The sequence below is a fragment of the Thamnophis elegans genome, chromosome 12 (genome assembly GCF_009769535.1).
Source record: "Thamnophis elegans isolate rThaEle1 chromosome 12, rThaEle1.pri, whole genome shotgun sequence".
NCBI classification, from domain to species: Eukaryota; Metazoa; Chordata; class Lepidosauria; order Squamata; family Colubridae; genus Thamnophis; species Thamnophis elegans.
Window position 1 is genome coordinate 46744080 of NC_045552.1, and position 19072 is coordinate 46763151.

Sequence of the window (19072 nt, forward strand, 5' to 3'; positions counted from 1 at the left end):
CAGCCAGGTGGGTTTCACCTGCCTGCAAAACTCAGCGAAAGCTTCAGCGGATACTTGCTTAACAAAATGGCACAACCTTGAGCAAACATTGTAGACAAAAACCAACCAACAGGATTAAGAGGACTGGAGGCTAAAACATACGATGAATGTTTGCAGGAACTGGGTATGGCTGTGAAGAGAAGGGCCAGGGGAGACAGAATAGCAGTCTTCCAATATCTGAGGGGCTGCCACAGAGAGGAAGGGGTCTAGCTCTTCTTCAAAGTACCTGAAGGCCAGACTAGGGATAATGGATGGAAACTCATCAAGGAGAGATTCAACCTGGAAATAGGGAGAAATTTCCTGACAGTGACCAACAACCAACCAATGGAACAAAAGTTGCCTTCAGAAGTTGTGGGAGTTTCATCCCATTTGCCATTTGTCAGAAATGGTGTAGGGTCTTCTGCTTGGGTTGGGCTAGATGACCTACAAGGTCCCTTCCAACTCTGGTAATCTGTTAAAAGTAGCTGCAATTTGTTCCCAGCTATTCAGGTAGTCCTCGGCTTATAACCGCAATTGAGCCCAAACTTTCTGTTTGCTAACTGAGACAGTTGCTATAAGTGACTGTTCCCCTATTTTATCATTTTACCACTTTTGGGGGGCCACAATTGTTCCATGAGTCACCGCAGTTGTTAAGTTTACTAAGACGGTTGTTAAGTGGATCTGGCTTCTCCATTGACTTTGCTTGTCAGAAAGGGGATCACAGCAACGGTCATAAACAGTCAGTTGCCAAGCATCTGAATTTTGATCACGTGACTCGAGATGCTGCAAAGTTCATCAGTGTGAAAAACACTCATGTCATTGTTTTTCACTGCCATTGTAACATTGAACGGCCATTAAATGAACTGTTGTAAGTCAAGAACTTCTTGTTGTTAATTGCAAAGTTGTGTCCGACCCATCGCGACCCCCATGGACAAAGTTCCTCCAGGCCTTCCTATTCTCTACCATCCTCTGGAGTCCATTGAAGCTCACACCTACTACTACTTCAGTGACTCCATCCAGCCACCTCATTATCTGCTGTCCCCTTCGTCTTCTTTTTCCCTCAATCCTTACCAGCATCAGGCTCTTCTCGAGTGAGTTCTTCCTTCTCATTAGGTGGCCAAAGTATTTGAGTTTCTTCTTCAAGATCTGGCCTTCTAAAGAGCAGATAGGATTGATCTCCTCTAGGACTGACCAGTTGGATCACCTTGCAGTCAATGACTACCCGTGTTCTTATATTCTCAGCTCTAGCTGTAGGCTAAGAAATCAACTGGCCCAATTTGCACAGGCCCCTAAACTCTAAAAATGCTCTGGAACATATCTTTTTGGGGGGGGGGTTAACTCCATTGCAGCGGTGTTTACAATAAGCCACAAGTCATCCTGCAAAAATGCAACGAAACAGGAAAAATATACTTCTGTTTCAAATTCATGAGTTGAACATGTCCCATTTACTGCCGAGTTGATTTCCCTCTGAGCAAAGCCTCCCTTCTCTTTAACCTCCCCGTGCCCCTTCTTGTATGCGTCGACAAAAATGCAAACAATTGAATGTGCTATTCCTGCCTTTGCTGGAACCATCGGACTGAATGGCACCTTTTTTGGCCAACAAGTTGTTCTGTTAGCACGAGCAGAGGAGGAAGTCTGTCCCCACACATGCCATTGGCATCGGCTGGGCGGGGTCCTCCGAGAGACTTTCGAATTCCATTCTGTTTCCTCGGTCCTTCCTGGATAATGTTTACAGCAGCATTATCTGAGTTCATGGCTCCCTGGCAGCTGGCCGGCCTATTTATAAACTCCCGGGGAGGTGGAGGGAAATGTGATTCACAAGCATAAAGCACCGGGTTGGGACAAAAGGGTGCATTCCTGCCTCGTGATACAAAGCTGAGCTTAACACCTGTCATTTCTGAATGTCAGAGAAAGTGGGGTGCGCGCAAGCCACAGGATCCGTGGACCCTTTAATCGCAGATTTACTGGCCCTTTTAAAAAAAAGTTTTTAAAACTTTGAAAGTTTGACTCAAGTTTGTCATCCACGCACAAGAGAATAGAATACTGTGTCCCCACAAAAACAAGGCAGGGTCTTATTTTCTTTTGACCCCCGAAATAAGTGCTTGGCCTTATTTTTGGGGAGGTCTTTACTATTTTTGAGGTTCCGGAGGTGGTGAGCGTGGTCACCTCATGGTTGCTGCTGTGTTGCAATATTTTCGGGGGAGGGCTTATTTTAGCACATGTGCTTAAAAGCCCAATTCAGTTTATTATCCGGAGAGGTCTTGTTTTCAGGGAAATGGTAGAATAGAATAAACTTTTTTAAGTGCAATTGGACACCCAAGGAATTTGTCTTTGGTGCATATGCTCTCCGTGTACATTAAGGGGAATAAAATACATTCATCAAGAATAAAAGATACAACACTTAGTGACAGTCTTACTAATAAGCTATCAAATCATATTAGGAAACAAATAAAACAATATAAATTGAAAGATACAAGCAACATGGTTATAGTCCAAAGGTATGAAGAAAGAAAAATGAGCTATCAAGAATTACGATATGAATACAAGCTTTGGGGAGGGAAATATCTGTTGTTTTCATTTTAATGCATGCATCTGTATTCATTGGAACAGACAGATTTTGAAAGCACACTGTATCCTTTTTTTAAAACCATTTTGCAATCAAGTTATCTAAATGTCATCCCATGTTTTTTAGCTTGGATGGAATGGTTTTCCAAGAAAGGATAAGTGTTCTTGTGTGTTTGGAAAGGCGATCCAGCTCATTCTGCGATATTTTTTTGAGTCTGGATATCCGGGCTGAAGTTCTGTTCGAAGGGCCTCCTCGCTCAGAAATATTATTCCATCTTATTCTGTCCTGCTTTTTCTCATTCAGGTCATGTCTTCCGCGGGTAAACTCTTTATCACCACTAGACAACAGAAGAATGTAACAACGGGGGAGCTGAATTAGACCACAGACCAAAAGTTCCCACAGTAGCCAACCAGACGGTGGTTTCGAATCTCCCTGTGTGTTTTATTTTGAACACAATTTAATTTTAATTGCAGCACTAGGGCCTGTGCGGTATATTTTGTTGTCCTTTAACCTCTACTGTTTTTATCGTTTTTAGTGGCCTCCATTCCCACAAGACAGTAATGTCAACATAAATGCAATAAGGCTGACTTGTTTATTTAAAGCATTTATAATTTACCCTGTAAAAGGGCTGTAAAAGCACTATGAAGCGGTATATAAGTGCTATTGCTTATATTAATTCATTTATTCCTTGGAAGCATTGATATTCCACCTCTGTGTTCATTTGTTTAAAGTATTCATATTCCACCTTTTTATTCATTTGCTTAAAGCATTCATATTCCAGTTCTTTACATTCATTTATGCCTTGATTTCACACATTTCTATTCCACCTCTTTACATTTACCCATTTGTTTATTTAAATCGCTTATATTCCACCTCTTTACTTCCATTCATTCCTTTAAAGCATTGATATTCCACTTTTGCCTGGGAAACTCCAGAAAGGTCACCCGAGTCTCTCTCCTCAACAACACTGGAAGTCTTTAAGAAGATGTTGGATCGCCATTTGTCCAAAATGGTATAGGGCAGTGTTTCTCAACCTTGGCAACTTGAAGATGTCCGGACTTCAACTTCCAGAATTCCCAAGCCAGCCTTCGCTGGCTGGGGAATTCTGGGAGTTGAAGTCCGGACATCTTCAAGTTGCCAAGGTTGAGAAACACTGGTATAGGGTTTCCTGTCTAGGCAGGGAGTTGGACTAGAAGACCTCCAAGGCCCCTTCCAACTCTGCTATTGTATTGTATTGTATTGTATTGTATTGTATTGTATTGTATTGTATTGTATTGCATTATATTGTATTGTATTGTAACAGCCCTGTGAGGTTGGTTGGGCATAAAAAGGGAGGGCGAGGAAGGGAGGGAGGAAACGGAGCTCACCCAAAATCACCAAGAGTGTTCCAGGATCAACTGGGGGAATAGGACAACTTGCCAAAGCCAACTTGCTACCGCCAACTCACCATGGGACAATTTGACAATTCTAATTATTTTTTGGCATTACCCATCTCATTCTGTCCCTTCTTTGGCATCTTTTCTTGAGAAGAGAAGTCTTTATTGGCCAAGTGTGATTTTTAAGGATTCTATCCCACTATTTCTTTGATATTAGTGTAACTCTCTTCCCGCTGCAACAAGTTAGTGGCAAGTTGTCCCCGCAGCCAGTTGGCCATGATAAGTTGGCAGTGAGGAGTGGTCCACAGAGCCTTAAACCCTCCATCTCCTTAGGTCCAGTCACTCCAACTTTCAAGATTGCCAAGCCAGCGATAAACAAAAACAAGACATCCTAAAAACAAACGCGTGCAGAGACACACATCAGGATCCAGAGCTATTCTAATCTAACCCCTTGGCTAAAATCAGCTCAGAAGCCGGGGGGGGGGCAGAGCTACCTCTTGCCCCTCTGTGCCAACGTCCGAAGCTGGTCCAGATTTTCGCCCCCCTCCTCGGCTCTTAAAGCCAACCACACCCGTCGGCGGGTCTCCCCAGGCTCAGGGGAGGGGGGGGGTCTCTAGGATCCGACGGCCGTCCTCCAAGGGGGCTGGAGGGGGCGGACCTCGGGGCGGGCGGGACCCTCGCCTCGCCGGCTGCCGCGCGCGTCCCTTTGGCCAACTCCACCGCTGGAAGCGCGCAAAAAGCGAAGCGCTTCTCGGCTTTCTCCTCGCGTTTCCCTCCCACCCGTCCCCGTCGGTTCTCCCTTCTTCTTTTCCTTCTATCCCGCGGTTGTCCGGGGTGCTCCGGGCCAGGATGTCGGCGGCCGAGGAGAGGGGTTTGACGGTGCGCCCTTTCAAGCTGATCGCGCTGCTCTGCGCCTTCCTGGCGCTGGCTCTGGATGTGGCTGCGCTGCTGAGCCCAGCCTGGGTCACGTCGGAACGCTACTCTCTCTCCCTTTGGAAGGAGTGTCGGCAGCTCCTGGGCGGCTGGCAATGCTTCTCCACTTTCGGAAGTGGTAAGCTCGGGTCCGGGATCCCGAGGCGGGAAGATCGGGGTGGGGTGGTGGGGTGGGAGGCTGATGCTGGGAGGATTGCGCGCACCGAAATCCGGATCGTGGGAAGCGCTGGCTTGTTCATTTAAGGTTGAATGCAACTAAGCCATGCCAGAGCGTGATGTATCAAACTTCCAACTGGTTAACTTTGATGGCTTTTTAAGGGTCTTCCTGATTTTCCTAAGTGTTACAGATTAACAAAGTTGGAAGGGACCTTATAGGTCATCTAGTCCACCCCCCTCCCCAAAAGAAGGGGACCCTACACTATTGCTGACAGATGGCAGTCCAGTCTCTTCTTGAAAGCTTCCAGTGATGAACCTCCCACAACTTCAAAGACAACTTCTATTCCATGGGTGGATTGTTCTCAATGTCAGAAAGTTCCTCCTTATTTCCAGGTTGAATCTCTCCTTGATCAGCTTCCATCCATGATTCCTTGTCTGGCCTTCAGGTGCTTTGGAAAATAGCTTGGCCCCCCTCCTCTCTGTGGCAGCATCTCAGATATTGGATGACTGCTCTCCTGTCTCCCCTGGTCCTTCTCTTCACTAGAATAGCCATGCCTGGTTCCTGCAACCCTTTAGCCTCTAGTCCCCTAATCATCCTGGTTGCTCTTCTCTGCACTTTTTCTAGAGTCTGAACCTCTTTTCTATAGGTTGGTGACCAAAACTGGATGAAGGATTCTAGATGTGGTCTTACTAAGGCTTTATAGGGTGGTATTAGTGGTTCCACCACAAATGCGCGTACGACAAAAGCGCGTGTGACTAAAGCGCGGTGACAAAACCGCACCGTCAAAACCGTGCGACAACAGCGTGCCGACAACAGCGCGCCGACAGAAGCGCGCTGTAACATAACCCTAAACCTACCCTAAACCTAACCCTAAACCTAACCCTAAACCTTACCTTAAGTTAAATCGCGCTTCTGTCGGCGCGCTGTTGTCGGCGCGCTGTTGTCAGCACGCTTTTGACATCGCGGTTTTAGTGCCGCGGTGTTGTCGGTGCGCTTTTGACGTTCACGGTTATGTCGTGCCACGGGTATTAGTACCTCGTTAAATTTTTTAACATATTAATTTTTTATTTGTTTTGCTATATAAAATACAAAGAAAAGAAAAGAGGCAATTGAGGGAAGGAAAAGGAGCAAGGGAAAGGGCTTGTAAGATACAAGAGGGAATAAAAAACAATCTCCATCTTCCAGGAAGTCCGTCTTAATAAGGACAGGAGTCCATTTAAGAAGCAAGATAGACTAGGAAAACAGAGATTACAATTATTTGCTTAACCACAGCTTAATGATTTAACCACAGTGGCTGAGCTTCACAAGTCCCAAATAATAAACCACAAGCTTGCAAATCACGATACCCAGATTCACCCGGCCCACCAAGCCCTAAGTGTGATGGTTGTAAATTCAAGGGCTGGTTGTAGGTGACTTTTTTTCATTGCCATGGTAACTTCGAATGGTGGCTAAATGAATGGATATAAGTCGAGAATTGCCTGTAGTTTGATCAGTGAGTGATACTAAGGTCAGATCCACAAGTGGTGTACAATCAATAAAAAAGCACAAGAAATGGCCACACTTTTGATTGCAGGAGCAACATTTTTAAGGTCAGAAAAATATCCTAGTACAGGAAGTCCTTGGCTTATGACCATAACTGAGCCCAAAATGTATGTTGTTAAGTGAGACATTCATTTGTTAAATGAGTCGTGTCCCATTTTACGACCTTTGGGACAACCATGACCTGGGTGACTGAGAATCTCCATATACACTGATTATTTTTTTAAGGTTGCATGCAATCCCTATATTTCCTCCAAAGAGGTGTAGCCTTCTTCACTTCCCCTTCCTAATTGATCCTGCCACAATCCAATAAGCTAGACAAGAACATTCCTTCTTCATGACTTTCTCCTCCAGAAAGCTAAAGGGATATTTTAGTCTTTGTGTGGAGTCATCGCTGCTTGATTCACTGATGTGTCACTCAACACATCTGGATAATCACGAGCGGGTGAAATGGCCATGCTGTTTATGTAAAGTTTGTGGATGTCCCATGACTGTACAAGGAACAAGATGCGGTTTGGACGCTGTATGTTACCCACAGAGGGTCTTCTGGTTGTATCTGAAAGGCACCTTTGCAGATGGAAATGGTTGAACCCTGTTTGTCAGGGTTCCACCACAAATCCGTGAAGCCCTTATCCGCGGAGACATAAGTGCGAAGACTAATTCGCGCCGTTCTAAGCGCTAAGGAAAAACGTGACCCTACCGCGATGACATAATCGCAGAGGGCAAATTCGCGCATTCCCAAGCGCTCAGTACCCTAAACCTAACCCTAAACCTAACCCTAAACCTAACCCTAAACCTAACCCTAAACCTAACCCTAAAACAAACCCTAAAACAAACCCCTAAACCTAATCCTAACGCTTACCTTAATTGAAGTCGACTTTCTGCTGCGGTGCCATTTTAAAGTGCCCTTCTGTTGCCGCACTGTTGTTGCGACGGTGATGACGCGCGGTGATGACGTCGCGGCTTTAGCGCCGCGATTTTATCACCACGATTTTGACCAGTGCGGTTTTGTCGTGCCACGGTTTGTCAGGATGTGAATAAGGGGAAAACATCCTTTACAATTGAAGAACTTCCTAGATAGAAGAAACAAGATTTGGTTTTATCCAACAGGGCTTTTGGGATAAGGACCTGATTCTTTGCACTTGTTAACCCTAACCATACTTCCTGAGATTTGCTGGTTAACCATCATTCAGGGCCAATGGTTTCCCACCCCATGGAAGTGCTGTGTGGAAGAGAGAGGGGAAATAACCCCACTGTTTTAAAAAGTAGTATTAATCTGCAGCATTTTTAAAAAAACAAAATCCTGGTTCTTTGATTATAAAATTCTATAAGGTAAAGGTAAAGGTTCCCCTCGCACCTACGTGCTAGTCGTTCCTGACTCTAGGGGGCGATGTTCATCTCCGTTTCAAAGTCGAAGAGCCAGCGCTGTCCGAAGAAGTCTCTGTGGTCATACGGCCGGCATGACTCAACTCTGAAAGCGCACGGGACGTGGTTACCTTCCCACCAAAGGTGGTCCCTATGTTTCTACTTGCATTTTTTACGTGCTTTTGAACTGCTAGGTTGGCAGAAGCTGGGACACGTAACAGGAGCTCACTCCGTTACGCGGCGCTAGGGATTCGAACCGCCGAACGGCCGACCTTTCAAGCTTCAAGGTTCATTTTATTTATATGCCGCCCTATTCCCAGCGGGACTCAGGGTGGCGCACAAACCCCTTTCTGATTGACAAGCTCAGCGTCTTAGCCACTGAGCCACTGCGTCCCCCAAATTCTATATGCAGTCACAAATTAAAAGAAGACACTCCAAAAATTAGCTCTCTGGATTTTGGAAAATTCAAGTTGTGCTTATTTGTTTCCTAGTTGGTCACTGAAGAAGTCAAAGAGACCTGAAGTGAAAGAGAAAGATCTTCCAGGAATGGAAAGAATTCTTGGTTTACAAGCTGTTAAACAAGCCTCTGTTGCAATCATTTCCAAGATGGTGATTCTTGGAAGGCTGAATGTTTCTCCTTCTCTGACCCAAATGAGCTGCTTATACATTAAAAAAAAACGAATCCCAAGAAATTGGAGACACAGAAGGGCAAGGAAAACACAGCAGAAATGTTTTGCCTCTCTGTTCTAAGGGTCTTCAAAGCAGCATCTGTTCACCCCCTCCTTGTACCCTCTGCCTCATCCCAGACAAGGGCCAAATTGGTAGGAGACATTCCAGTCATGCAACATTGGGCCGGTTTGGCTTTGTTTTCAGAGATTATTTGAACCCAGCAATTGTGGTTCGTAAAATATGCCTCATAGTTATGCAAACTCAGGCAATTGTGGCTAATTTGGGAAATATGCTTAGACTTGTATCTTTGCTGCCCCAGGTCAGGGAAAAAGACTGAAACCAGATGATCAAATAAAACATCTAAAGAAGGTTTGAACCAGGGGTGAAATCCAGCAAGTTCTGACAGGTTCTGGAGAACCGGTAGAGGAAATTTTGAGTAGTTTTGGAGAACTGGCAAATGCCACCTCTGGCTGACCCCAGAGTGGGGTGGGAATGGGGATTTTACAGTATCCTTCCCCAGGAGTGGGGTGGGAATGGCTATGTGGTCATGTGACTGGGTGGGCGTGGTCAACTCGATGTCACTCATTTCAAGGGGCGCCTTGCCAGCCTCTACTCGCCCCTCCCCTCCCTGCTACTCCTCGCCTCCCCGCCTGGGCTCCTTAGGGCCCCAACAGGAAGCAGTTGTTGGAGCTAAGCAGCCACCAGGGGAAAGAGTTGGCAAAACAGCTCAGCTCAAATTGGATCTGACCGAGAAGGAGGCTCAGTAGAAGCACCTCACTGAGGACTAGGAGCATAGGCTTTCCAAGCAGAGGGAAGACCTGCGGGAGTGCAAGGCCAGGTACCGGCACCTGGAGACTCAGCAGGCTGAGATGGTCAGCTAGTTCCAGGCCATGATGCAGTCCCACTGGAACAAGGTCCTCCGGCTCATCACCACCAGCGGTGCTTCCCTCCAGCCTTCGCCCAAAGCCCCCCACCAGGAGGCTAAAGCAGACCCCAAGTCGGAATTTCTGCCCCCCTCCGACCCACACAAAAAGACCCCGAAAGGGGGAGACTCTCTGCAGCAATACAAATGTTCATTGCAGGGGCCATAGTTTGAGGACCCCTGATTTAGTGGAATATTAAAAAAATGCAAATAATTTTTCTGGGGACCACCAAAATTTTCTTGCAGACCAGCAGTGGTCCACAGACTACCAGTTGGTGACCACTGGATGAGAAGACCTCCAAGGTCCCTTCCAACTCTGTTTTTCTGTATCAACATATGCCAGAGTCAAGCCTGGTTCAGAGAGCGTTTTGCTCTAACTAACATGCTCTTGTTTACTCCTATCGTCCTCGACAAGATTTTGGTCTCCATAACAACTCTCCAGTTGAAGTTTGCATAGTAAAAGCTTGAGCCAAAACCCACATGCAAACATCTTGAACAAGAGGACAAGGGTTGGCATTCCTGCCTATAAATTCCCCTTTCTTGGAAGAAAACCAGGAGACACGGTCCAAGCAGGAGGGGCAGCCCCAGGAGCCCGCTGCAAACTTTTATTTTTCTTTCTTTGTCGCCGTTCAAGCGTGCAAATTTGAAAGTGGGAGGAGGGTGAGGGCAGTGTGCCAATTTGTCTTGCATGGAGGCGGCTGTTTAGGCTTGCGATGGAGAGCAACAGATGTGTAGATTGGCTACACTGCCCCTATTCCCACCCTGTGCTTAAACCCAGCCATTCATGTGCAGTTCATTGGCTGACCACCTGTTTGGCTTCCCAAATCTTCTGCTGCCTCCTCTGATGTTTGGAGTGAAGCACAGAAGACTTCTTATTGAACGAAGACAACTGCCATTAGATAATGTTTCTCTCAGGGGTCCTTGGTGCTCTCTGAGCTTGGCTGTTTTCTTACAGACGTTTCATTACCCAACTAGGTAACATCATCAGTGCTAGTATGGAAGGCGTTTCGCTCTCAGTTGATATTCTGTCAGTGTTGGGGGGAATGGTCTTGGAGGTTCTTTGTTTGGGCTGTGTAGTGTTGGCTTGTTTGCCAGTTCCTTGATTGGGGTTTTGCTAAGGAATTGCTAAACAAGCCAACATTGTTGGTCTGATGAAGGAACTGCCAAACAAGCCAACACTAAACAGCCCCACCCCCACCAACACTGACAGAACAAGCCACTAGAATATAAATGGAGAGAAAAACGTCACTCCTTCGTAGCACTGAGTTTAGAGTTCAAAAGGTGACAAAGGAAACTGACCTCAGAAAGACGGGTCATTTAATAGATACCAATTTTATCTGGACACAAACCAATTTGCAGGAACTAGGAAATCATAGAGAAGATGGCTTGGAAGATATATACTATATGAAGGCAGGAGAGAGAGGTGTAAATGACAGGTTTTGTTTAATATACTTTGCCTTAAAAGAAAGTTTTGCATCAGATTTAAAAAAAACCTCAGAAGCATAAAAAGAAAAGTAGAAAAAAGAAATATAAAAGAAAAAAGTGAAAGAGAGAAGAAGAAGGAGGGGCGAAAGAAAGATATTTAAAGAAGTGACTTTGCAACAACCATAAACATAGACATTAGTATTTCGCCCTCCAAATGATATAGAATAGAATAGAATAGAATAGAACAGAACAGAACAGAAATAGAAATAGAAATAGAAATAGAAATAGAAATAGAAATAGAAATAGAAATAGAATAGAATTCTTTATTGGCCAACTGTGATTGGACACACAAGGAATTTGTCTTTGGTGCATTTGCTATCAGTGTACATAAAAAAAATAGAATACATTCATCAAGAATCATAAGATACAACACAGTGATAGTCATAGATTACTAATAAGCAATCAAATTATACTAGGAAACAAATGAAACAATATACATTTTAAAGATACAAGTACCATGGTTATAAGTTGAAAGAGATAGGTACTAGGAAAGAGATAGGTACTAGGAAGAAAGAGAAGAATAATAGTAATACAGTCTTAGTAGATAATTTGACAGTGTTGTGGGAATTAGTTCTTTTAGCAGAGTGATGGCATTTGGGGGAGAAACTGTGTTGTGTCTTGTTGTTCTGGTGTGCAGTGCCCTATAGCGTAGTTTTGAGAGTAGAAGTTGAAATAATTTATGTCCAGGATGTGAGGGGTCTGTAGATATTTTCACATAATATAACATAGGATGGTTCCTTCCTTTTCATAAACAGACCTTTCTAATCAAGAAAAATCACCAATTCACTTCTATCGGTTTTTTGGCAAAAAGTCCATAAAGGGTTTCCAGGCTTTCATGAAAGTCACTGTTGTTCCAGGCGTGACCTGACAAAAGCGCGAACGTCATAAGCGTGCCGACAAAACCGCGGCGCTAAAACCGTGATGTCAAAAGCGTGCTGACAACAGTGCGCCGACAACAGCGCGCCGACAGAAGCGCGATTTAAGTTAAGGTAAGGTTTAGGGTTAGGGTTAGGGTTAGGTTTAGGGTTAGGGTTAGGGTTAGGTTTAGGTTTAGGGTTACGTTACAGCGCGCTTCTGTCAGCGCGCTTTTGTCGGCGCGCTTCAGGGCTAATTCGTCGCTCATTCATCGTGCGGTTTTGCCGGCGCGGTTTTATTGTTCGCGCATTTGTGGTGGAACCGTTCCAGGTATCATCATTAACAGCTGATGCTTTTTTGAAACCCTCCTCTTTGAGAATAGGAAAGAGCCAGCAGAAAATAGTTTGAAAGTGAAAAATAGCCAAGGGGGCTGAAACAGGAAAAGCCACTGATAGAGAGGAATCTGAGGAGTCTAACTGCTTCGTCCTTGATTTGGTCACCTTGAATTTAAAATCAACAGGAGGTGTAAAGGCTGATTGAGTTTTGGGTTTCTCCATTTCCATGCCCTTACAGGAAGCATCTGTTGAGACGGAGTCTTTTCCAGCCTGCCTAACTGCCTCTCCTTTCAGACAAAAGATTCCCTTGTTCTTTAAACTCTTTGCAAACCAGGGAGCAGTTTTCTTCGTTTATTCCATCGTTAGCCACGATGACCCTCGCTATAAATCTTGGGTTGCTTTTGTGAGTGGCTTGTTCAGCCAGTGTTTGGTTGGTTGGCAGAACCCTGAGACTATAACTCCCCAGTTGAGAAGGAACAGAAAGACTAGCTCGTTTTTGGCGACCCAGAGGTTTTCCTGGAACTTTTCAACACTTCTTTTAAAAAGAAAAGAAAAGAAAATCTGTGTCTAAACGTCCCCGGGAACCTTTTCCTTACTAGAAATGCCGAAGGGAGCAAGCTCTCCGGGGCTGAGTCTAAAGGCAGGTCATTTGGCCCTGTTGGGACCAGAGTAAATGGGGATGATGGAGAGATGTTCACATAACCGTCCCAGAGCTGACAGCTGTTTCCAAATCGTAGAACCAGGCATTCAATTCAGACCAGCCTGCTCCTGTTTTTATTGATTTCAAAAGTGGGCATTCGGAAGAGTTTGGCAGTGGTGCAGGACAGAAAGTTTGTAAACATGGTCAGATTCTCTCCTCTCCCCCTCCCCTATCCTACCCCCTCCCCTTCCTTTTTCTTCCCAGTCCCCCTGCCTCATGTTCCTTTCCTTTCTCCTTTTCCCTTCTTTTCCTTTCTTTCTTTTCCTTTCCTCCTTTCCTTTCCCTCCCTTCCTTTCCTCTTTCCCTTCCCTTCTTTTTCTTTTCTTCCTTTCATTTCCTCCTTCCCTTCCTGTTCCTTCCCTTTCCTTCCCTCCCTTCCTTTTCTCCTTTCCTTTCCTTCCTTTCCTTTCCTTCCCTTCCTTTCCTTTCCCTCCTTTCCTTTCCTCTCCTCTGCTTCCCTTCCCTCCCTTTCTTTCCTCCTTCCCTTCCTTTCTTTTTCTTCCTTTCCTTTCCTTCCTTTTACTTTCCTTCCTTTCCTTTCTTTCCTTCCCTCCCTTCCCTCCCTCCCTTTCCTCCCCTTTCCTTCCTTTCCTTTCCTTCCCTTCCCTCCCTTCCTTTCCTCCTTTCCTTTCCTTTATTTTCTTTCCTTCCCTCCCTCCCTTCCTTCCCTTCCCTTCGCTCCTTTCCTTTCCCTTTCCTTTCCTTCCCTTCCCTCCCTTCTTTTCCTCCTTTCCTTTCCTTCCTTTCCTCCTTTCCTTCTCTTCCCCCCTTCTTTCCCTCCTTCTTTCCCTCCTTTCCTTTCCTGTCTTTCCCTTCCCAGAACTTAAACGCTCTGTTTCTTGCATAATCTGGCTTCAGTTAAAGACTGAAATCAGTCGTTTCGTTCCGAAGGGCGTCCATGAGAGGGATCGTCGTTCCAGATGGGTCTGTTGGTGCCTCACACATGTTGACCTGGAATAATCCCCCCGGGGGGGCACTCGCTCTTTCTCGATGACTCAGTTTGGCGTTAAGACCCCTTTGCCACACATTCCGACTCTCCTTTGCCTGGATATTCTGGCAAACTGGGAAAAGCTTTTAGAAGCCGGCTGGTCAACCTTCCTCCCCTGTGTTTATTTATTGATTTATGTAAGCCCCCCTCCCTGACTGTTTCAGCCACACAACGGAAGCCTCTGCAAGAGTCAATGCTGCCATTCTAAACTGCAAAAAACAAAACACACACACACACACATTCTGCTGAATTTCAGCCGCACGGTTCTAGAGGGCTCTGTGAGTTTCATAAACAGACCTAGAAAGTTCATGTGATTTGCAGCTATCCTGCCCTCCACCTTCTGCTTTACTGATAATTAAACCTGATTGGGGTAGACTGCTGGTGTGATGAAGAAATATAATTTTATGTCATTTTATTTGATTTGACATAGCTATGTTTTAAATTGTTGTATTTTATCCTATAACTCTTGTATTTTACCCTCGTTGTTGTTAGTTGCAAAGTCGTGTCTGGCCCATCGCGACCCCATGGACAATGTTCCTCCAGGCCTTCCTGTCCTCTACCATCCTCTGGAGTCCATTGAAGCTCACGCCGACTGCTTCGGTGACTCCATCCAGCCACCTCCTTCTCTGCTGTCCCATTCTTCTTTTGCCCTCCATCTTTCCCAGCATTAGGCTCTTATCCAGGGAGTCCTTCCTTCTCATTAGGTGGCCAAAGTATTTGAGTTCCATCTTTAGGATCTGGCCTTCTAAAGAGCAGTCAGGGTTGATCTCCTCTAGGACTCATCTGTTCTATTCTATTCTATTCTATTCTGTTGTTGTTGTTGTTGTTGTTGTTAGTTGCAAAGTCATGTCTGACCCATCGCAACCCCATAGACAATGTTTCTCCAGGCCTTCCTGTCCTCTACCATCCTCTGGAGACCATTGAAACTCACACTGACTGCTTTGGTGACTCCATCCAGCCATCTCGTTCCCTGTCGTCCCCTTCTTCTTTTGCCCTCAATCTTTCCCAGCATTAGGCTCTTCTCCAGTGAGTCCTTCCTTCTCATTCGGTGGCCAAAGTATTTGAGTTTCCTTTCAGGATCTGGCCTTCTAAAGAGCAGTCAGGGTTGTTTTCTGTCATTTTGTGTGTCTGTGTAACTCACCCCACTAGCGACCTTATGTATGCAAAGGGAATGGCTGATTGGAATTCTAAACAGGTTAATTTTACATGACAATATTTGGTGGAGAATCTTTTCCCCCCTTCCTCTCTTTTTATTAACAACTAGTTGATGTTAATGTTAATGTTGCCCGAGTATTTATTAATAGGGGGAAAATGTCCGGACCAAACATAATTTCTAATGTTGGATTTTCCCCACATACTGTGGGGAAAAGTACTGTGAAGCCATTACTGTGGCAACTCCACTACACTGTACAGTAGAAGCCATTTTACAGCAGTACAGTAGAAGTCATGTTAAGGCACAACAGGCTGTATCTTAACAGAACAAATCCCCCCCAGGGGTTTTGGGGGTGTCTTACCCCCACAGTATTTGTTTCCAGAGGGTAAGTCATCTGTGTACCAAGTTTGGTTGAAATTGCTCAAACCGTTCCAGTGTTATGCTGGAACGGATACACACAGAGCCGTTTTTATATATGTAGAAGAGAAGATAGTATAAGATTCTTGACTTCTAGTTCCCGAGAGGCACTCAGGCTGGTTTGGTGCCTTGTTCAAGGTCTGAATGAAATGATGAATAAACAGCAAATTTGAATCAGTTCAGACTCATGCTTATATCGGATTCTGTCACCTAGGCAAGAGTGCAGAGAAGAGCAACAAAGATGATTAGGGGACTGGAGGCTAAAGCATATGAGGAGGGTTGCAGGAACTGGGTATGTCTAGTTTGATGAAAAGAAGGACTAGGGGAGACATGATAGCAGTGTTCCAATATCTCAGGGGCTGCAACAAAGAAGAGGGGGTCTATTCTCCAAAGCACTGAGGGTAAAATAAGAAGCAATGGGTGGAAACTAATCAATGAGAGAAGCAACTTAGAACTGAGGAGAAATTTCCTGACAGTGAGAACAATTAATCAGTGAATCAGCTTGCCTCCAGAAGTTGTGAATGCTCCAACATTGGAAGATTTTAAGAAGATGTTGGATAGCCATTTGTCTGAAATAGTGTAGGGTTTCCTGCCTAGGCAGGGGGTTGGACTAGAAGACCTCCAAGGTCCCTTCCAACTCTGCTATTGTATTATTGTATAATATTTGGTATATTCAAGAGAGTGGTTGGAAGCAGAGGGAGATCTCCTAATCTCTGAACCTTGATAAGGTCTTCAAAGGTAGGTTCTAGGAGAAAGGCTTTCAGAGATGAGCTTTATCTCTCAGCAAACAAAACTTGTAAGAAGAGATCTGAGATGCTGTCTTCTCATTCTCATGGGGGAGTTGAATAAACTGGTGGTTGTGGTGTGGCCCTAATGGTGGTGGTCGAGCGTTTCATGCTAAGTATGTTAAAGATGCATCTGGAGATGTTGGCAGAATCTTCTCCAGGAAAAACAAAGAGAGATCCTGGCACCCAGTTGCTTTATTGTATTAGAGCCTTGCCATTTGGCAGCATACACCTGAAACAACATTTTTAAAAGGGGGGGGGGCTACCCAAGTAGCATTTGCTTGAAGTTCTTTCTTAAAGAAGAAAATATTAAAAAAAATATGGGGGATGAAAAACTAAATTATTTCTGGAGGTACTGAAAAGCTCAATTCCAAGAAAGGCAGTGAACAGCTTCCTGGAATGTAAAAGTAAACGCAAGGGAACAGTTTCTCTGGAGGCTAAAACATATGAGGAACGGTTGCAGGAACTGGGTATGTCTAGTTTAATGAAAAGAAGGACCAGGGGAGACATGATAGCACTGGTCCAATATCTCAGGGGCTGCTACAAAGAAGAGGGGGTCAAGTTATTCTCCAAAGCACCTGAGGGTAGGACAAGAAGCAATGGGTGGAAACTAATCAAGGAGAGAAGCAACCTAGAACTAAGAAGAAATTTCCTGACAGTTAGGACAATTAATCAGTGGAACAACTTGCCTCCGGAAGTTGTGAATGCCCCAACACTGGAAGTCTTTAAGAAGATGTTGGATAACTATTTGTCCCAAATGGTATAGGGTTTCCTGCCTAGGCAGGGGGTTGGACTAGAAGACCTCCAAGGTTCCTTCCAAGTCTGTTATTCTACTCTGTTCTGTTCTATTCTGAATTCTATTCTATTCTATTGTATTCTATTCTGAATTCTATTCGACTCTATTCGACTCCCATTCCATTCTATTCTGAATTAAAGAAGCAAATCAAAAGGACCCAATCCCCAATATAATATTATTTGCGTATTATTTGCCTACCATGGATACTGACTGTGACTGAAGTTTCTTCTTCATTTGTTTTTTTTTTTCCTTTTCTTATTCTTCTGCCTTTTCTTTTGCAGACTGGCAAATCACTACCCTGGTGTTAATCCTGACAGCTGCCACCATCACTCTGCTGTCGTTCCTCATGTCTCTGATAGCCTTGTGCCTGGGGAACTATAAATACTATTATCGGATAGTGTCAATTCTTCTCTTTGCAGCAGGTAGGTCTTCTCATTCTCTAGCCCCCCACCTCCACTCCTGGGTAAATATTGACAACTTGGCCAGTGGTTTTAACAGAACTTGTTTCTCCTATTGTTCCATTGATCTAGTGGTTCTCCAGATCTGTGCCTTAATTCTCTACCCCATCAAGTTCATCGACAGTAGCCCGCTGAGAAGCTACCATGAGTTCAACTGGGGATATGGGTTGGGTTGGGGTTCGGCCATCTTTATGCTGGGAGCAGCCATCCTTTACTGCCTACGAACTGATGCCTATGAAGACGCTTACTACTAGGACAACTTGTAAGAAGGTCCCTGGATTATCAGATCTGGAAGCCTCTTCAATAAACAGAGAGCAAGAGAAGAGGACGGACGATGGGTTTCATGAGAATTCTGGGCACATTCAAGCACATTATGGATGGACATTTTGACCAGGTGAAAACGTTGAAGGCTTCCATTGGACACTCTTCCAACATCACCAGGACTCGTGACTGCCAGCCAACCGCACTTCTCTCCGGCATAACCTGCTTTTAAGATTTCTCGTGTATTTTTTTCCTTTAAAAAAAAAAATATTATTTTTCTTTACTTTGATCTTCTATGTATGAAATTTTGTCTTTATTTTATTTATGAAAGGGTAGCTCCTACAGTGGAAGAGCAGCTTGGTTTAGCTTTTATTGAGTGGCGTCTTGTGTGCAGATCTTCAACACGAAGGAACAATGTTGTGTGAATGGGGGGGAAGGGGTTCTATAAATGCATTGATGCTAAATCCACTTCATACCAAGAAGCCCGAAACACTGAAAATATACAAATGTTTATGAGCCGCTGATGAATAAAACCATGGAAAAAATGAGATGGGTATTTTGCATAACTTCTACATCGACCGGTATATAACATACCTGGCAACTTTATGAGTTGACATTGGCATCTATTGGAAACCTGTTCTGACTTCCACCTTCTTGTTCAGAAACGAAAGCCAAACAGAACTTCAAAGGAATATTTTTATCAGTCCCGGCTCTTGCTGGCTGCGAGCCCAAAATAAACACAGATAAATTCTCTGGCAAAAGTCCTCACTCCTAAACTGATACAAAGCAGGATTATATAAATCAAGTCACTTATCCAAGTGCTTTTTCTCGATGGTTGCACACAAACGGAGAGCTTGACTAGAACAGAAACAGAACGGAATCGAACATTGACTTCTGCAACCAGGGTGTGGCACCATCCGTCTTTTATCCGCAGGAGGAGATCCCAACGAGCCACAGCTGCTCGTTATCCTCTCCTGTGAGTCGGTCAGTCCTTTTCCTGCGTGCATCCCGAAACAACTCACAGGAGGTTTCTGCCCAGTCACAACAGAAACCTAACAATATCTCTATGTTTACATAGCCATCTCTCTGTCTCTCTATATTAGGGGTGTCAAACTCAAGGCCCATGGGCCGAATCCGGCACATGGGGGGCCAGCCTGGAAATATGAAAGAACGGGACAAAAGCGGGCTGCATTGAGGCCACGCGCAATGCCCGCGTGGCCCATTTTCAGTCTCCCCAGGCTCCAGAGGCACTTTGGCGGATGAAAATGGGCCACATGGAGGCCCGCGAGGCCCC

The 19072-nt window shown here is 44.9% G+C and overlaps 1 protein-coding gene across 1 annotated transcript; it reads left to right on the plus strand.

Annotated features, from left to right (window-relative positions):
• Window positions 1-4635: 4635 nt before the first annotated feature.
• Window positions 4636-18326, plus strand: LOC116515172 (transmembrane protein 47-like). The gene is made up of 3 exons (XM_032227073.1): window positions 4636-5011; window positions 17341-17481; window positions 17590-18326. Exons 1-3 carry the CDS (start codon window positions 4810-4812, stop codon window positions 17769-17771), a joined length of 525 nt encoding a protein of 174 aa, XP_032082964.1. The 5' UTR covers window positions 4636-4809; the 3' UTR covers window positions 17772-18326.
• The last annotated feature ends 746 nt before the right edge of the window (window positions 18327-19072 follow it).

Bases quoted from the DNA above. Each gene is read 5' to 3' on its own strand.
- LOC116515172 (XM_032227073.1), top strand. From the start codon at position 4,810: ATGTCGGCGGCCGAGGAGAGGGGTTTGACGGTGCGCCCTTTCAAGCTG. The intron at 5,012-17,340 runs GTAAGCTCGGGT...TTTCTTTTGCAG, and splicing joins CTTCTCCACTTTCGGAAGTG to ACTGGCAAATCACTACCCTG. The intron at 17,482-17,589 runs GTAGGTCTTCTC...CCATTGATCTAG, and splicing joins AATTCTTCTCTTTGCAGCAG to TGGTTCTCCAGATCTGTGCC.